General features: G+C 44.2%; 2 protein-coding genes across 4 annotated transcripts; both read right to left on the reverse strand.

Annotated features, from left to right (window-relative positions):
- Positions 1 to 3,315: 3,315 nt before the first annotated feature.
- On the reverse strand, positions 3,316 to 5,610 carry LOC119332335 (metallophosphoesterase 1-like). Of its 3 annotated transcripts, XM_037605523.1 has the most exons (6): positions 5,257 to 5,610; positions 4,408 to 4,882; positions 4,278 to 4,326; positions 4,148 to 4,177; positions 3,807 to 3,893; positions 3,316 to 3,608 (listed from the first exon to the last, which is right to left on the reverse strand). In XM_037605523.1, the coding sequence occupies exons 1-6, from the start codon at positions 5,479 to 5,481 to the stop codon at positions 3,359 to 3,361; spliced, it is 1,116 nt and encodes a 371-aa protein (XP_037461420.1). In that variant the 5' UTR covers positions 5,482 to 5,610; the 3' UTR covers positions 3,316 to 3,358. The 3 variants fall into 3 exon arrangements, with proteins under 3 accessions (XP_037461420.1, XP_037461418.1, XP_037461419.1); XM_037605521.1 differs by having other exon boundaries at positions 4,278 to 4,882; XM_037605522.1 differs by lacking the exon at positions 4,148 to 4,177 and having other exon boundaries at positions 4,278 to 4,882.
- A 1,808-nt stretch (positions 5,611 to 7,418) lies between these two features.
- LOC119331625 (type I inositol polyphosphate 5-phosphatase 10-like) lies at positions 7,419 to 10,084 on the reverse strand. Its single transcript, XM_037604789.1, has 8 exons — positions 9,848 to 10,084; positions 9,690 to 9,747; positions 9,481 to 9,580; positions 9,252 to 9,356; positions 8,306 to 9,145; positions 8,114 to 8,222; positions 7,880 to 8,028; positions 7,419 to 7,782 (listed from the first exon to the last, which is right to left on the reverse strand). The coding sequence occupies exons 2-8, from the start codon at positions 9,733 to 9,735 to the stop codon at positions 7,560 to 7,562; spliced, it is 1,572 nt and encodes a 523-aa protein (XP_037460686.1). The 5' UTR covers positions 9,736 to 9,747; positions 9,848 to 10,084; the 3' UTR covers positions 7,419 to 7,559.
- Positions 10,085 to 17,442: the final 7,358 nt, after the last annotated feature.

Consider the following 17,442-nt stretch of genomic DNA (forward strand, 5'->3'; position numbering starts at 1 on the left):
GCCTTGGTGGTTGGCGAGAGTCGCTTCAGTGCCTCACCGCGGTTGATCTCCATTGTCAGTGTTAAGTTGTGATCCAAATTCATATGAAGTATATAGGCTAACTTTTGAAGCGGAGCGGAGTCTGAAGTTAGCCCATATTATCTCGCCCCATGCCCTGGAGAGGTGCGAGGGGGGCGGTGCCCCCCCCCCCCTCTATACGACCTTGTGTAATTTATCTATGATGGTTGCTACTGATAAAACTAAGTCTATACATATGGCCGAATATCCTACTAATATTGTACAAGATGAAGCTATGATTGTGGTTGACAAGTTTAAGCATGTGAAGGAGACGCAAGAATTGATGATGCATGTACGAGAATAAAAACATGTTCAGGTTGAGAGACCCAGTATTATTGGGCTCGACGTGCCTGAAACAGGAGGAAACAAAGGAAAAAGATATTCTGATTATTTTGGCGAGTCACGTTTCTTAGGAGGAAGCAAGGAGTCCATGTCAGATTTTGAATGTTTTCTTCCCATGACTAGTTGCTGCGTGAGGAGATACATTGCAAATTTTATATTTATCTTCTTACCAACTAAGGAACGTATATGGACAAGATGCTTGATATGTGACTACTTATCCTTGCAAGGATGCGGATGGGGCCCACCTGAAGGCAAGTTAACCGATGGTGGAAGATAAGGCACATATTTAAATTATGTCTGTATAATAGTATTAGGTAACTGCTGAGATATAAAAGGCAGATTATAGTATTTAAATAATAGAAGGTCACGATGGCACCATGCGTTGAGTTTGTCGGTTAAGTTAGAGGAGTCGACCATTATATAAGTCCATGTACGTGCGCCATTTAAGGGAGGTTATTTTTTTATGGAATAGACACGATGTGTTTTTCAGGGTAAACACCCGTATCAAGTTTTGGAGGGATCTTTAAAAAACCTCTGTGTTGCGGTTTCTCTTCGTGGAAATTGTTTTGCGTGTGAGTACCTTCGTCGAGATTGGCTTTCTCGTGTTGGGCCGCAAGGTTCAAACCCTCTACTTCGTGTACATCATGCGAGAGGTTGTGACTGCTGGTGGTGGAGTGTCGTGAAAGATCGAGCCGCAACAACAGATCGCATCTCGCCAAGAAGGTTCGGACTACATCACCCACCCCCCTCCCACCGTATGGATCAGTATCGATCTAGGTCACCTCTACTACGTATATCCTTTTGTAAGCTGCCGCACGGGATAAGTTGATCTGTTGTAACTCCGACGTTTGTAACCTCTTCTGGCATAGTGAAATTTAGCTAGTTTGTGTCCGTGGTTTTCTCCCCTTCATGTTGGAGGGGTTTTCGACATTTAAATCTTGTGTTCCTTCGTGTTGATTCGTTTTTCCTCGTTCTATATTGTGTTTCATATCTCTAACAAGTGGTATCAGAGCATTTATTCTGTCTAAGGTTTCAACGACATGGCATTGATGAAGTTTGATATGCCATTGCTGGATTACAACACAAGGTTTTTTCTATGGCAAGTGAAGATGCGGGCAGTGCTAGAACATCCCAATATGGATGAAGCGTGGGATGGTTTCGGTGGCAAAGAACAAAAGACATTGACCGATGAAGAGAAGCAGAAAGACCATAAGGCTATGTCTCTAATTCACCTTCATCCAGCTAATAATATTTTGCAAGAGGTGTTGGAGGATAAAACCGCAGCAGCCCTTTGGCTCAAACTGGAGTCGATCTGCATGTCCAAAGATCTTACGAGTAAAATGCACATGAAGATGAAGTTGTTCACGCACAAGTTGCAAGAAGGTGGTTCGATGCTGAACCACTTATCGATTTTCAAGGAGATCGTTTCTGACTTACAATCTATGGAGGTAAAGTATGATGATGAAGATAAATCTTCTAATTGCTCGTTGCCTAGTTCCTTTGCAAATTTCCAAGATACATATTATATAGTCATGATGAACTAACTGTTGCGGAAGTATATAAAGCCCTGAAAAGATGAAAGATATGTTGCAATCTGAGGAATCGCCAACAACAGAGATAAAAGCAAGCAGGGCAGGGGCGTTCGAAGTCTAGAGGGAAGGACAATTCTGCAACTACTATAAGAAAGAGGGTCATCTCATCGATGATTGTTGGAACTGCAGGATAAGGAGAAAAGAACGATACGTATAAACCTAAGGACAAATCCGATGGGGATGGTAAGGTCCATGTTACATCTGGTGATAAGTCTGATTTATAAGATGCTCATGTTGTTTTTGTTGGTTGTGATTCTTGTCATGGTGAACAGATACTTGTTTCTACCTGTTCGTTTCATATATGTTGTAACAAAGATTGGTTTGGTACTTATGAGTTTGTGCATACACTGCAGAGTGAAGATGTTGTGCGTATGGGAGATAATAATAACCCACGTGAGATTGTGGGCATTGGTTCTATCCAAATCAAGGCGAATGATGGCATGATACACACACTAACAAATGTGTGACACATATCACACATGACGAGAAACCTCATCTCGCTTAGTACCCTTGACATCAATTATTGATGATTACTCCAGAAAAGAAAAGTGATGCCTTATTTTCTAAAACATAAATATGATATTTTCAATGCCTTTAAGGAATGGAAAATTATGATACAAAGGCAAATTAAGAGAAAGGTTAAAAAACCCCTAAAAAACAATGGTATGGAACTCCGTTCAAAAGCTTTTAACAATTACTGCAGAAACTTGGGCATTATCAGGCACCAAACCATACCATACACTCCTCAACAGAATGATGGGCTGAGCACATGAACAGAACCATCATCTCCAAGGCTAGCTGCATGTTGTCCAAAGAATTTTTGGGTTGAAGCGTTTTTGGGTTGAAGCAACCTCCACCGCCTGCTACCTAATCAACAGGTTTCCATCCATTCCACTTAACAGAAAAACTCTCATTGACGTATTGTCTGGTACACGCTATACATGGGTATAGAAATGCTCAAAGTCTAAGGAGTTAAAAAAGAGTAAGAACATAAAACCGAAAAAAGAATAAAGTTGAAAAAAAAAGGGATGGAAGAGAGGGGAAGACAGAAGATAGAATTAAAGGCAAAAGCAACAGGAAAAAAGAAAAAGAAAAAGATGAAGACAAAATAAGAAGGAAACAGGGAAATGAATCAATCAAGACCATAGAGTTTCAAAAGTCAGATCGGGACTGAATCCGTCAGGCTCTCGGTTCCGACCGGCGGTTCGCTTCGCTTGATCACAGTTCATTAGTGTATACAATGCTATAACTTCAGTATCAACCTAATACTCAAGACAGCCATCATGCGAGAAATGAAATTATGTAGAACACATTCTACATAAGATAAGTCACCAATCATACCTTCAAATAAATTATATAATTCCATTTCATATCCAGTGTGACCATCTTATTGCAAGAGCTGTCAAGAACAAAAATACTGAATATCCCGTCATTATGTACCATTCCTGAACTAGCCAGCAGCAATTTACAGATACGACGCCTTTTTGTCCAAATGTAGCGATGGCAAAACCTGGCATTCCTCCTTTCTTCCACGTCATAGCTGGTACTGTTACTTCCCTTGTCCCATCAGGATGGGTGTAGTCTGAGAAGCTATCAGCATGAGCACTAAATATAATCCTGTGGAAAGAAAAATGAGAGTAGGCCTTCAAGTACCATCCTTGAGGAAGAGACTCAATAAGAATTTGTGTGTACAAGAATTTCTTTTACAAAAGTATCACACACAGTTTAATTGCAGCAAGCAAAGGTGCAACAAAAGGACCATCATTAACATGTCTAAGTAATTCCATTCACAGAATTTGCCAATGAAGGACTAACCTTGGTTTAAGCGCTTGAAGAATATATTGTGTTGAATTTGCAGGGAGGGTATGTGATTGATCATATAGCCTCCTGCCATCAACTCCGCTGAAGGGTCCAATTAGCACGTCAGAATATAATCATCAAACAAATAATAAAGGCAACACAGAGACACACAAATGCACATTTTACGCTATTTAATGTTCCAAATTTCAAGTTAGGTGATATTGAAAAAACATCAACAGGTAAAGCTCACATGTAACTGCAAAGTATCCACAGAAATGTATCAGCATTGGTATGGAGCAGGAGTTATGACTCTCAACAAAAAAGTATGTTCACAATACACACTATACAAGATTTACCTTTGCTTTGAACTCGGGGGAACCAAAGGACTGCAAAGTATCCACAGAAATGTATCAGCATTGGTATGGAGCAGGAGTTATGACTCTCAACAAAAAAGTATGTTCACAATACACACTATACAAGATTTACCTTTGCTTTGAACTCGGGGGAACCAAAGGATGATCTGAGACAGTTCCATCTGGAAACATGGGAACACCAATGACTCCTGTGTCAGATTTTTGGGACTTATGTAGTGGAATGTGGAGCAAAAGGACAGGACCTGATCCCAACGTCATGCTGTTTTGCCTCCAACTGTGGGCACCGACACCTTCTCCGTTTTCACTTCCCAGAGGAGAATGATCTGCTCCATTTAACCTTTTCTTTTGGAAATGATGGCTTTCCTTCTCCATAACCTTCTCAACACTGAACCGCAACATGTTGTCACCACAGAGCAGTGCCACCGCATTTAGAGACACAAAACTGGTATTACTAAACTCAAAGGCGCCACAGCCACTTGAATCTAATCCTGGCAAATGCTTGGCCATACGGTGCACCAATTTACCATCCAAACTCGAACATTCGCCAACATCTTTGTCACCTAACACGATGTGAAGAGGAAGGGAAGAGTACTGCCCCAATATTCCCTCAAACTGTTCAAGAACAGCTATCCATTTGCTCTCGTTATGCTCTGAACCCCTTGCTGAGATGTCCCCAAGGACTATGATCATATCTGGATTTGTTGTTTGAATAGATTTCTGACGTAGACATAACATAGCGAATTAGTGATAATAACCATAAGTGTGTGCAATATCCATCAAAATAGCTCATAACTGACATTACTTAGCTTTACACTTGCCAATAAGAGATGTACTCCTATCTTCTAGTATCAGGTACAGTAATATTTTATATTTATATGACTCAAGTGAAAATAGCTTCCAGGGTATTTACCAATGGCCTGAATCACGTGAACAGGTATGAAAAGACTCAAAATTTCCTGGAATTCAGTCTATATAATAGTCTAAAAATGGCATAGACTTCAGGAATTTGTCGACACTTTAGTACCAGACCCCTAAGAACTGAAAAATTCGAAGAATTTTGGGTTCGCCCGCATCTGAATCTGATCACTTACAGTGAAAAGCTTGGACGTGACGTGGTCGCGGAAGAAGCGGTCGGCGTAGGTGGTGTCGGACCCGAGGAGCATCAGGTCGGCAACCATCATCGCCCTGAGGTCTCCGGCGGCGAGGTCGGGGGCGGGCTCGCCACCGGAGCAGGAGGGCGTGGAGAGCCAGTCCTCGAAGGCGAGCAGGGCGGCGACGAGGAGGAGCGGCAGCCACGGATTGGGCCACGCCGCCATCGCCGGCGAGGTCGGGATAACGCGAGGAAAGCGAGCGAGGGCGAGGTCAGTAGCGCTGGGGCTTCGGTGTGGTCGTCGCCGGCCATGACGCGGCTATTTTCCTTGTTTATTTCTCGCGGCGTGTTTTGACCGGCGGTAATTGGCCATGACAGGTTCTTCCCCGGGGTTTTTATCTTCTTCTCCCAACCATACGATCGAACATTCAACGGCTTAGATCAGTAGCTGCGTTGAACGCTCAATAGTAGTTCCAGCTTTGTCCAAAGAATTTGCAATTTTTATTTCTGTACATCTATCAAATTGTGTATTCCCAACTCTCGGGTTGTATATGAAAATACACAACTCTACGTCCAAGATTTATTAACGGAGTGGTAAACAACAATTGGTTAGATGATTAGAGATGTGATTGGTTATATGTGAGTTATCGTCCTGTGCTTTGCTTTGCCTTGTCGACGGTGGTGAAGACAAGTCTAAGGTCGAATTTGATCTAGTCGGTGGTTCTTCTGTTTCACTTTTTGTGTTTTCAATATTCTTCTCCGATGATATAATATAAAATATCGGTTCGACGGCCTGCCTTGCAAGGATTGTCCCGGGGGCATTGCATTGAGTGATCTTAGGTCCTCATCTACCGAGGTGAGCAACTCACGTGGCTTTTTAAAACTTTTGATATCAGTTTAACTTATGCATGTCTTTGAGATCAGTCTAGCTTGTACATGTTTTACATCGCAGGCTCGAGAAAAAGTGAAAATGTAAAAGATGAAGCTACAGGCAACGACTTCAAACAACTTCGGTGTAGCTTTTAATTGTTTCAATGGTCTTGTGTATTTGTGTGTGCTTTAGTTTTTTACTTCTATCTGGCGAAATTTGTTTATTTAATGAATAAAGTCATATTGTTATCTTAAAAAGATATTACAAATTATATGCATAATGCATTTATGGTAAACATGCAATTTGATTCTCTGATCTGGGGCTGCTATTCCGAAAGAGGGTTAACCAAATAAATTTTCCAAACGATAACACTCACAGTGGCACTTATCAATCCGTCCACACGCACTCGATCCATTTGCATGAATTTCAAAGCAGTTGCCATCTAGGTGGAGAGCCACATAAGCAATCAGGGTCGTGTGGGTGTTATCATTAATGCCACACGTGTGGGCGCTCCTCGCTTGAACGGCACACGGGACGCACGCCCGAACATGTGGGCGAAACTTCTCTTCACCCACACAACGCTCACACAGTGATAGACAACAACTACTGGTGTGCATATGTAGCAACTAGTTAATCACACATGGCAACTACGTTTGACCATACATGGAACTATGGTTTGACCACACATGGCAACTAGTTAATCACACACAACAACTATTGTTTGATCACATGTGGCAACTACCGTTAATTAGACTTGGCAACTATAGTTAACTCGAACGAAACCCCCCCAAAAAATGAAACAGAGAAGTAGTCATGCTTTACAATTAAAGTTGTCATCCTGCCATCAAAACATGTCAGGGCGGAATTGCTTCATGCCACACATGGGGTATGGGGGTGAGTAGTTGTTGTTGGTTCGGCGTGTGGCACGAGCTGCGTCCGGACATGTGACAGTTCTAATGTTCATCCACATAGATTCGTGTGGGCTGTTTTCTGATTACGACCACACGACTCGTGTGGTCAGGTGCCACACATATGTCAGTTATCGGCTCCATTAATTTTGAGTATTATTTTTACCATATACTAATACCACTGTTCCAAAATGGACTATGTCATTGAAATCGTGATGTGAGACTTTTTTGTGATTATACTTCATATATCCTCAAATCAAGAGTGTTATTTCCTTCGTCCGAAAAAACTTGTCCCTCAATATTAGATACATTCATTTGAAAGATGAGTTTGGGATAAATTTTTCCGGACGAAGGGAATACGTAATATAGTTAAGAACCCTTTATTAGTTTTCTGTTAGTAGTAACATACATCAGCCTGACAAGATCGAGCTGCGATCTCAACCTGTGAATGGTGGCTCCAAATCTTTTCTGACCCTTTAGCAGTTAAGCTACATCATACATACAAGTACAACTACAAGGCCGCGGCTACGAGGAGGGCTCAACGGAGCCGCCGTGCCTCTGCGGCGACCCCGGCTTGTCGTGGCCGATCCGCGCGGACATCGAGTAGCAGTTCCTCATCCTGCCGCCGCCGGCCTCCACCTCGACGGCGAACACGCCCCAGACCGGCCGGTGGTCGGAGAACCTGGACTCGCCCCGCAGGTACTGCAGCTGCTCGATGCCGTCGCCGTGCCACAGTATCCGGTCGCACCTACGCTGGCATGGCAGTCCTCAGTAATCTCTTCCGCGCGTCAGGGATAAGCTAAGCTTACGACCGCCGGCGGCGTTTGCAGGGAGTACGTACGTACCATGCCGGCGTTCGCCGCTTCTTCTTGGACTTGACCGTCTCGCCGGCGTACGCGTCGGAGTTCTGCGTGTACTTGTACGTCGGAGCGAAGCTGATCTTGCCCTCCTTCCAGCCCCCGAACACCCTCCCCGCCTCCCTCTCGATCATCAGCTGCATTGCAACGAAGCCGGCCATTGAGTCAGAGATAGGCGTGCAGTTTCTGAAGAAAATTTGCAGTTCAGAGTTCAGACGGTACCTGGTCCTTCTCCAGCAGAGCGTCCCAGTCGTTCTCCTCCAGCAGTGTCCTCGTCTCCTCGTAGCTCAGGGAGACCCGGTAGTTCAGGTCCCCGAGCCAGATCATCTTGCTGTTGCGCATCAATCAATCGGAGAATGCTTGCTTGTCAGGGCTAGATTAATGGTGAAGATTGTCAAGAAGATAGGGACGTACTCGTGCTCGAGGATCCGCTCGGGGAGGACGCGCTGGTGGGCGGCGGAGGACTTGCATGCGCGGGGGAAGTGCGCGCTCTTGAGGATCTCGGCGACGTCGGCGTTCCTCCGGACCTCGTCGCCCTCCTTCTCGCCGGAGGCCAGGTGGCTGCACACGAAGCAGAGGCTGGTGTGGTGCAGCGTCATGCTCATGGCGATGCAGCCCTTGTTGCCCAGCCAGCGCATGATGCCCCGGCCGACGCAGTCCACCCGGAGGTGCCCCACGTGCTCCACCAGCTCCTTCTTCACCCACACCGACAGGAACAGCCCCACCATCTGCTTGCTCGCGATCAGGCAGTAGCTCATGCCGCCGCCGTCCGCCGCCGGCGACTCGCACTGCCCCGGCGTGCCGGCGCCGGCGCCGTCGTCGTCCCAGCCGCCGGCCGACGTCGACGCCGCCTCGGCGGCCGTGCTCGCGGGGGGCGTCTCGGCGGCGCGGTACACGGACTCGCGCACCTCCGTGGCGCGGCGCCGCTGCAGGGACGCCTCCGCGGAGCAGTTGCACGTCTTGACGAGCGCGCTGTCGACGCGGTAGCTGTTGCTGAGGAGCTTGAGCGACGGCGTCTGGAAGAAGAGGTTGCCGCTGGAGGACCTGTTGGCCATGGCGTCGCGCCGGCGGTTCTGCTGCCGGCCGGCGTCGGCGGAGCCGGGCTCCGGCGGCTGCGTCGGCGGCTCGTCGCTGTCCGGCTGCTCCTGCGGGTGGTTGAGCGCCTGGTGGATGAGCGCCAGCCACCTCGCCGCCGGCTCGTTGTCCTCCAGGACCAGCACGTTGCCGGCGGTCAGGGGAACGATCTCCTGAAACCTACTCATACAGCGTCGGTCAGATATTCCCTTACACATCGCCATTGTCATTGCACCATCAAACTCCTGAATCAATACACAGGAGGAAGTGCCATGGCGCGCATTACCCTAAGACGTAAATGTCGGAGGACTCGTCCACCTGCAGGAAGTCCTGCAGGTTAAGCCCGTCGTTCGGGTTCTTCCCTCCCACGTTCCACGTACCAACGAACACCCTGCGTGCAATATTTGCACATGGTAAATTCACAAACATCCTTTTTGAATAGAAAAATATTTATCGAGGCCAAGATTAATTCAGAGATCAGATCAACAAACTGAGAATCGTCAAGCCAACTGTACCTGTATTTGCAGGTGTCGTCATTCTGCTTCTTGGGCGAGTCGACGCAGTTCAGGCTCGCGCTCTTGAACCGCACGCGTGCTGCACGACTCTGCGGCGAATCTGCAAATGAATTCTCGTTACGTTTGTATCGAAAAGTTGCAAGGTGGTGGTAACGTTAGAAGGAAGAAGGAAATGCAGAATGGATCTAAATGGGGGGCTGATTTCTAACCTGGACCGTTGAAACTCTTCCCTTTCTTGCCGAAGATGTTGGACATGGTGATGATGCGCTGGGGGGAGGAAGACAGTGCCAAATCAGAGAAGCGCTCACGCATTGCATCTGCAGTCAGATTCATCTACATTCCACGTCGAGATCGAGATCGATATTACCTTTCCTGTCGATCGTCGCGGGTTACGTCGTCCGGTGTCTGAGGGCACGGGGCGTCGACCATGGCTTGGCCGGCATTCCAACGGCGTACGTGGCTGGCTACGGCATTGCTGCCGCTTTGATCGAGGAGAGAGGATGTCGTGGAGGGAAAATTTTGGTTCCTCGGAGCGGGAGAGGGAGAGGATCGTGGCGAGGCTGGGGGCGGGGGAAACGGGGAGGAAAACTGGGTGGTAGGGAGGGACCTGGCTGCAGCAAACCGCCGGGCATGCAGGGTGTTGGAGCTCGTCGCTCAACTGCCTAGCTACCGGACACCTGTTTTTCTCCTCTTCTTTTCTCTTTCCGTGAGAAGAAACAGCCGTAATAAACGACGGTTTTTGCTTTCTCAATCTGAAAAACACAGTGGAAACATCAGCTTTCCCTATTGTTTCTCAGTCTGTCAAAATTGTTCATCATCAAAAAAGATACTAAGTAACTTGATGTTTCTCGAAAATAAATTAGACTGATGAAGTATAAAGTTATCTTGTATGTCCTGCTTGTGTCAAGAACGTCATATCCCTCTTAAAAGAATATTCCACCTTAATGACACATGCACGACGTTAAATTTGAGGTTTAATCCCACACCATTTGGACTAAATAGAGCATATTTGTTTGGGACGTGGCTAGCAGGCGCCCGAGCGCCCGCTGGTGGGAACGAGCGCTTTTCAAAATATGGAAGGAGCAGCCGACGCATCTGATATGATCCAAAAAAAAAGAATCTTGTCTGCACGTTCATTTATTTGGGTGTTCAAAAAATTTAAAAAACTGTAACTTTTGATTGAAGCGTCCAAATTCAGTTTCGTTTTCACATCCGGATTTCTCGCGACGAGTTCTTCAAAACTAGATCTCATATTGATAGGTTTCGTCGAACTTTTTTTCGAGGCAACTTTGGGTCCGATGGAGGCAACTTTAGTGCTATAGGAAGGCAACTTTAGTGCTATAGGAAGGCAACTTCATTTTTTTTCCTAGTAGGACTACCTATTAGGTTCGTTAGTGTAAAAAAAATGAGAAAATCACACAAAATATGAGACACCTTTAGTGCTACATATAAGCAATTTCATTGCACTACGTGTATCAATGAATTTTGCTAACATTATCACAACTTGGCTACCATAGCTGCTCAGTTGCCTACCCTGGATGTTTAGTTGGCTATCATTGATGTCCTGTTGCCTACAATACTATGAAACTGGCGTACCATTGATGTCTAGTTACCTGCTATTGGTAATTAGTTACCTACCATTGCTTCTCAGTTGTCTAACTTTGTAATTAGTTCACTACAATATTATGAAGTTGCTTATCATTGCTTTTTTTCTAAGTTGCTTAGAAACACTATGAAGTTGCATATCAAAGATGCTCAGTTGACTGCCATTACTATTTCAGTTGCCTAAAATATATTAAAAAGTTGCCTGTCAATGTTACTAAGTTTCCTATAGCACTATCAATATGGAGATGAAGCTAGTTATGATAGAATACTTGCTGGTTGTGGTAGAAAACTTTGAGATTGTTATGCACTCGAGCGGTACACAAAAAAGTTAGCAACTTTTGGGGTGTATTTATATAACTACAGTGCACTCACCAAACAACTCATGTGTACTCTGAGTTGGTATCTAGAAAAAAGCAACCACATGTGGAAAAGTCTAAGTTCACCATTGGTGGGCTATTGGAGGCAAACAAGAACAATAACTTTAAGATCGTTATGCACTCGAGTATCACACAAAAAAGTTAGCAACTTTTAGGATGTTTTTGTGCAACTCCGGTATATTCAACAAGCAACTCATGTGTGTTTTCCATTATTATATCCAGAGATTCAAATTGTTTTTGCTGGCAACTCGTGCCAAAATTATGAACAACTTGTGTAATTTTGTGGGCAATTGTCTGATCCGTCCTCTATGAAATTCTCATCACCCCGTATGCAACTTCTCATCTATCCCCACTTTCTCAACTAGCCAACACCTGCGAACTGGCTAGCCAACACACACGCGCTGAAGGTTGAATGCAAAATATGCATAATATATGTTGAATGCAAGTTGCTTCTTTAGTATTGAAGGTTGCCTCCATGTAATTTTAAAGTTGCCTACAAATGATGCTCAGTTGCCTACATACGATGAAAATTTTCCCCACATAGTTTTTATGTTGTCTATGATATACTTGATAGGTAAATTCACTAGTACACATGATGCAAGGAAGTTGCTTCTGTTTAGTACTAAAATTGACTCGACTAGAACCAAAGTTGTTTTAAAAAATTCATCGAAACATATACATATGGGATCTAGTTTTGAAGATCTCGTCGCGAGAAACCTAATGGTGAAAACGGATTTTCATTTTGACACTCGGTTCAAAAGTTATAGTTTTTTTTAAAATAAGACGAAATAAAGTGGGATGATATCAGCACATGCATGCAGGTAATCTTTAGTGAACATCCACCACCTGCCAACGCCAGGTACATAGCGAGGATGAAGGAGACCGTTTTCTTAGCAGTTTTGTCCCGTAGCAGGTGGGCAAACATCGGACAGCTCGCGTGTGCGCTCGCAACATCCATCCGGCGCAGCTGCGCGATTAAGAATTCAGGATTTGTTTGTATCATAATTTCTCAATCCACTTACAGGGAGGAGGCGACGAAGGGGGGAGAATAGCACCATGCAGTAAATATGATCTTACCTCAGGCCTGACTGGTTTTTTGGGCTAGGCTTGATAAAGGTTGAAGTGAAAATCCCAAACCCGTGCCTGGCTTGAACCCTGAAAGTATGCATTTTCTCAAGCCCGAACTCGGCCCAAATGCATGCCCGAAGCATGAAACCCCAAACCCTAATGTTAGTTTCCTATTTGTCCACGTGTATGCTTGGCCTATCATGGGAGTAAACCTGACAATAGAATAGGGTGTATGTATGGAGAGGCAAGATCCTAGCTACGGTGAGGTTGTGCACGCAAGATTTACGAGTTCAGGCCCTTCTCGGAAGAAGTAACAACCCTACGTCTCGGTGCCCGGTGGCTGGTCGATTGGATTATGCGTGAAGTTACAGGGGGTGCGAACCCTTGTGCCAGAGGAGGGGGCGGCTTATATAGAGTGCGCCAGAACCCAGTCAGCCCCCGTTACATAAGGTTCAATGTACATAAAGAGGGGACGTTACTGGTAACGTCAATATTAAAGTCATATAAATGATCATTAAGACCACGGAGTGAACGCCTGGCCGTTTCCATCCAGAGTGACCTTTGATCTTTTGTAGTCCGAGTGGTTTCTAATGTGGTCAAATGATTATATTCTTGGTTGAATAGAATTAAGTTGTTCGAGTGGAACCCATGGTCGAGGAGTTTCATCCCGAGGTGATTTCAGTCGGTAGAATTTTGTAGTCATTTGAATGTCTTTGACTGTAGGGCAATGTCCTTGGGAAGGGTGCTTAGATCAGGTCTGTTGCCCTACCCTAGGTACATGTCATCGTCATTATCCCCCGAATGGTTCTGGGACCGAGTGGAGATGAAGTTGAAGATGGTTCCGGCCCAATTTTCATGCTTAGGAAGCATTTTACTTGGATTGGCGAACCATGCGAAAATTTTGACTTCATTTTCAGTCGCCTTGAGCCATTCAGAGGTTGTCGAGTGAACTTTGCTGATAAGCTTCGAATGCTGATGAGGCATAAAATCTTCGATGTGATCGACTGTGCTGCCCTTCCCGGATCTCACGGGATTCAAAATTTGGGGAAGCATGCGCGATGGAGAGAGCCGCAGTAAGAGGGGCGGATTAAGCAGGGGCACCTCGATTCTTGCGCCACCTTTTTCGTCACGTATCGAGCGCACGACTATTGCGGGATTTGACAGGATTGCCTGGGCCCACAAGTCAGCCACCCGGGGAATAGGACCATATAAGGCATCCGGGCCGGTGTCTTTGCACAATGCGTCCCATTTTCTTCCTTCTTCCTCTGCTTCTCCACTGCATCCGCCTCCGCTCTCGGCGCTGATACGTCTCCATCGTATCTATAATTTTTGATTGTTTCATGTCAATATTCTACAACTTTCATATACTTTTGGCAACTTTTTATACTATTTTTGGGACTAACATATTGATCCAGTGCCCAGTGCCAGTTCCTGTTTGTTGCATGTTTTTTGTTTCGCAGAAAATCCATATCAAACGGAGTCCAAGCGGGATAAAAACTGGTGCATTTTTTTTAGAATATATGTTATTTTTGGGAAGAAGAATCAACGTGAGATGGTGCCCGAGGGGGCCACGAGGCAGGGGGGCGCGCCCCAGGGGATCATGCGCACCCTGGGCCCTCGTGGCCACCCCGTAAGGCGGTTGGTGTCCTTCTTTCGCCGCAAGAAAGCTAATATCCGGATAAAAATCGTGTCCAAATTTCAGCCCAATCGGACTTACGGATCTCCGGAAATTTAAGAAATGGTGAAAGGGTAGAATCAGGGAACGCAGAAACACAGAGAGACAGAGAGATAGATCCAATCTTGGAGGGGCTCTCTCCCCTCCCACGCCATGGAGGCCATGGACCAGAGGGGAAACCCTTCTCCCATCTAGGGAGAAGGTCAAGGAAGAAGAAGAAGAAGGGGGCCCTCTCCCCCTCTCTCCCGCAACCCGCTGTACCCTCTACTTGCACATGGTGCTCTACGCTTCATATTATTATCCAATTACGTGTTGCCATCCTATGATGTCTGAGTAGATTTTCGTTGTCCTATCGGTAATTGGTGAATTGCTATGATTGATTTAATTTGCTTATGGTTATGTTGCTGTCCTTTGGTGCCCATCATATGAGCGTGCGCATGGATCACACCATAGGGTTAGTTGTATGTTGATAGGACTATGTATTGGAGGGCAAGAGTGACAGAAGCTTCAACCTAGCATAGAAATTGATGCATACGGGATTGAAGGGGGACCAATATATCTTAATGCTATGGTTGGGTTTTACCTTAATGAACGTTAGTAGTTGCGTATGCTTGCTAATAGTTCCAATCATAAGTGGATAGAATTCCAAGTCAGGGATGACATGCTAGCAGTGGCCTCTCCCACATAAAACTTGCTATCGGTCTAGTACAGTAGCCAATTGCTTAGGGACAATTTCGCAACTCCTACCACCACTTCTCCAAACTCGCTATACTAACTTTATTGCTTCTTTACCTAAAACAGTCCCTAGTTTTTATTTACGTGCTCTTTATTATCTTGCAAACCTATCCCGTTACACCTACAATGTACTTCTAGTTTCATACCTGTTCTAGGTAAAGCGAATGTTAAGCATGCGTAGAGTTGTATTGGTGGTCGATAGAACTTGAGGGAATATTTGTTCTACCTTTAGCTCCTCGTTGGGTTCGACACTCTTACTTATCAAAAGAGTCTACAATTGATCCCCTATACTTGTGGGTTATCAAGACCTTTTTTCTGGCGCCGTTGCCGGAGAGTTATAGCGCGGGGTGAATATTCTCGTGTGTGCTTGTTTGCTTTATCAGTAAGTAGTTTTTATTTTGTGCTCTTGTTTTCTATCTTTAGTTATGGGTAGGAAACGCAAAATACCAAAAAATTAGTGGTACCTACTGAACCAATGGTTGAAGAACCACTCAAAATCTATCACACTACTGAAACTTTTTACTTGGATCATCTTCGATCCCTATGTGCTCGGGCTGAAACCCCAACTAGCTTAGTTGAGGGTAAATCTTTAGATGAGCATGCTTGTTATGTGCGACACCGCATATCTGAAAAAGGGAAACTTTTCCTGGATCAAATTCACCGTTTGCAGTGCTATGCTTGGAATTTATGTGAAATATATGATTGTACTTGTTGTTCTAAAGACCCTAAGAAACACATTCCTTACCAATGTGGGTTTAGTGATAATGGAATCGTATCTTCGTATGCTAAGGGTGTTTATAATTACTATGATGTTCAACAAATTGAAGAATTTGTTGCTTTTAGGGGTACTTGTGAAGTTGCTTCTTTTATTGAAGAGTGTGATACTACTCTCTATAAATATGAAAATTTGTCCAAACTTAAATATTGCTATGATAATTATGCTTCTAATACTTATATTAAACCATATATTTGAGGACTCCCCCGCTGTCCAAGAAGAGACTAATATTTTGCAGGAGTCTGTGGAAGAAGAAATTAATGACATTGTGAGCTCACTGGATGAAAAAGATGAGGAGGAGAGCGAAGAATAAAAGGAGGAAGAGCGGATTGGTCACCCCTTCCCACCTTCTAATGAGAGTAACTCTTCAACTCATACATTGTTTAATTTCCCTTCGTGCTTACCGAAGGATGATTGCTATGATGATTGTTATGATCCCGTTTATTCTTTTGAAATATCCTTTTTTGATGATGCTTGCTATGCTTGTGGCCAAGATGCCAATATGAATTATTCTTATGGAGATGAACTTGCTATAGTTCCTTATGTTAAACATGAAATTGTTGCTATTGCACCCACGCATGGTGGTCCTATTATCTTTTTGAATTCTCCCGACTCACTATATCGGAGAAGTTTGCCTTTATTAAGGATTCATTTCACTACTACACATGATGATTTTGATAGATATAATATGCATGTGCTTGCTGCTCCTACTTGCAATTATTACGACATCTCCGCCTCTCCATGTTTCCAACACGATAAAATTGCAAGAAACTGTTTATACTATGCACTGGCCTTTACTATGTGTGCATGAATTGTTCTTTTATGACATGCCGATGCATAGGAAGAGAGTTAGACTTCATCATTGCTTGATATATGTTGCTTTGTGCTCACTACTAATCACAAATCATTGTTAATTAAAATTGGCTTTGATATACCGTGGGATCCGGGTGGATCCATTACTTGAGCACTATATGCCTAGCTTAACGGCTTTAAAGAAAGCGCTGCCAGGGAGAGAACCCGGAAGTTTTAGAGAGTCATTTATTTCTGTTGAGTGCTTTTATAAATTTAAAAACAAAAAAATAAAGAGGGGAACCCAAAACTTTTCAAAAAGGAAAGTAAAAGTGAGAGAGACAAGCATTGTTGAAGTGGGGGAGCTCCTTGAACTTTGTTCATGCTCACGGAAACTTTGTGAATCTTAATTGCAGAAACTTTTCAACAAAAAAAATTATTCCATTGTATTATAAAAATAATGTGCCAAGTTTTGCCTTCAGGATGTTTACATTGCTTGTTGGGTTGTGCGGTGGAAAACAGAAACTTTGGCTGTAGTGCGTGATTTTACATTTTTTTACTGAAACATCAGACGGTTCTGAAACTTTTTGCAATGTCTTTCTATAATTTTTTTTTATTTTTCCTAATTATTTAAGAATTTTTGGATTACCATAGGTGTGGTGAATGTTCAGATTATTACAGACTATCCTGTTTAAGACAGATTCTGTTTTTGATGCATAGTTTGCCTGTTTTGATGAACCTATCGATTTCTATCGGTGGATTAAGCCATGGAAATGTTATATTACAGTAGCTAAAATGCAAAAATAAAATATGAATTGGTTTTCAACAGTACTTAGAGTAGTGATTTGCTTTATTATACTAACGGATCTTACCGAGCTTTCTGTTGAGTTTTGTGTGGATGAAGTGTTCGAAGAATGAGGAGGTCTGGATGTGAGGAG

This window comes from Triticum dicoccoides, chromosome 7A, assembly GCF_002162155.2.
Source record: "Triticum dicoccoides isolate Atlit2015 ecotype Zavitan chromosome 7A, WEW_v2.0, whole genome shotgun sequence".
Lineage (NCBI taxonomy): Eukaryota > Viridiplantae > Streptophyta > Magnoliopsida > Poales > Poaceae > Triticum > Triticum dicoccoides.

Bases quoted from the DNA above. Each gene is read 5' to 3' on its own strand.
- LOC119332335 (XM_037605521.1), bottom strand. From the start codon at position 5,481: ATGGCGGCGTGGCCCAATCCGTGGCTGCCGCTCCTCCTCGTCGCCGCC. The intron at 3,894-4,147 runs GTAAATCTTGTA...TGGACCCTTCAG, and splicing joins CCCCCGAGTTCAAAGCAAAG to CGGAGTTGATGGCAGGAGGC. The intron at 3,609-3,806 runs GTTAGTCCTTCA...TTCTTTCCACAG, and splicing joins CTTCAAGCGCTTAAACCAAG to GATTATATTTAGTGCTCATG.
- LOC119331625 (XM_037604789.1), bottom strand. From the start codon at position 9,735: ATGTCCAACATCTTCGGCAAGAAAGGGAAGAGTTTCAACGGTCCAG. The intron at 9,581-9,689 runs GTTAGAAATCAG...ATTCATTTGCAG, and splicing joins GAAGAGTTTCAACGGTCCAG to ATTCGCCGCAGAGTCGTGCA. The intron at 9,146-9,251 runs GTAATGCGCGCC...CTGTATGAGTAG, and splicing joins TCCGACATTTACGTCTTAGG to GTTTCAGGAGATCGTTCCCC.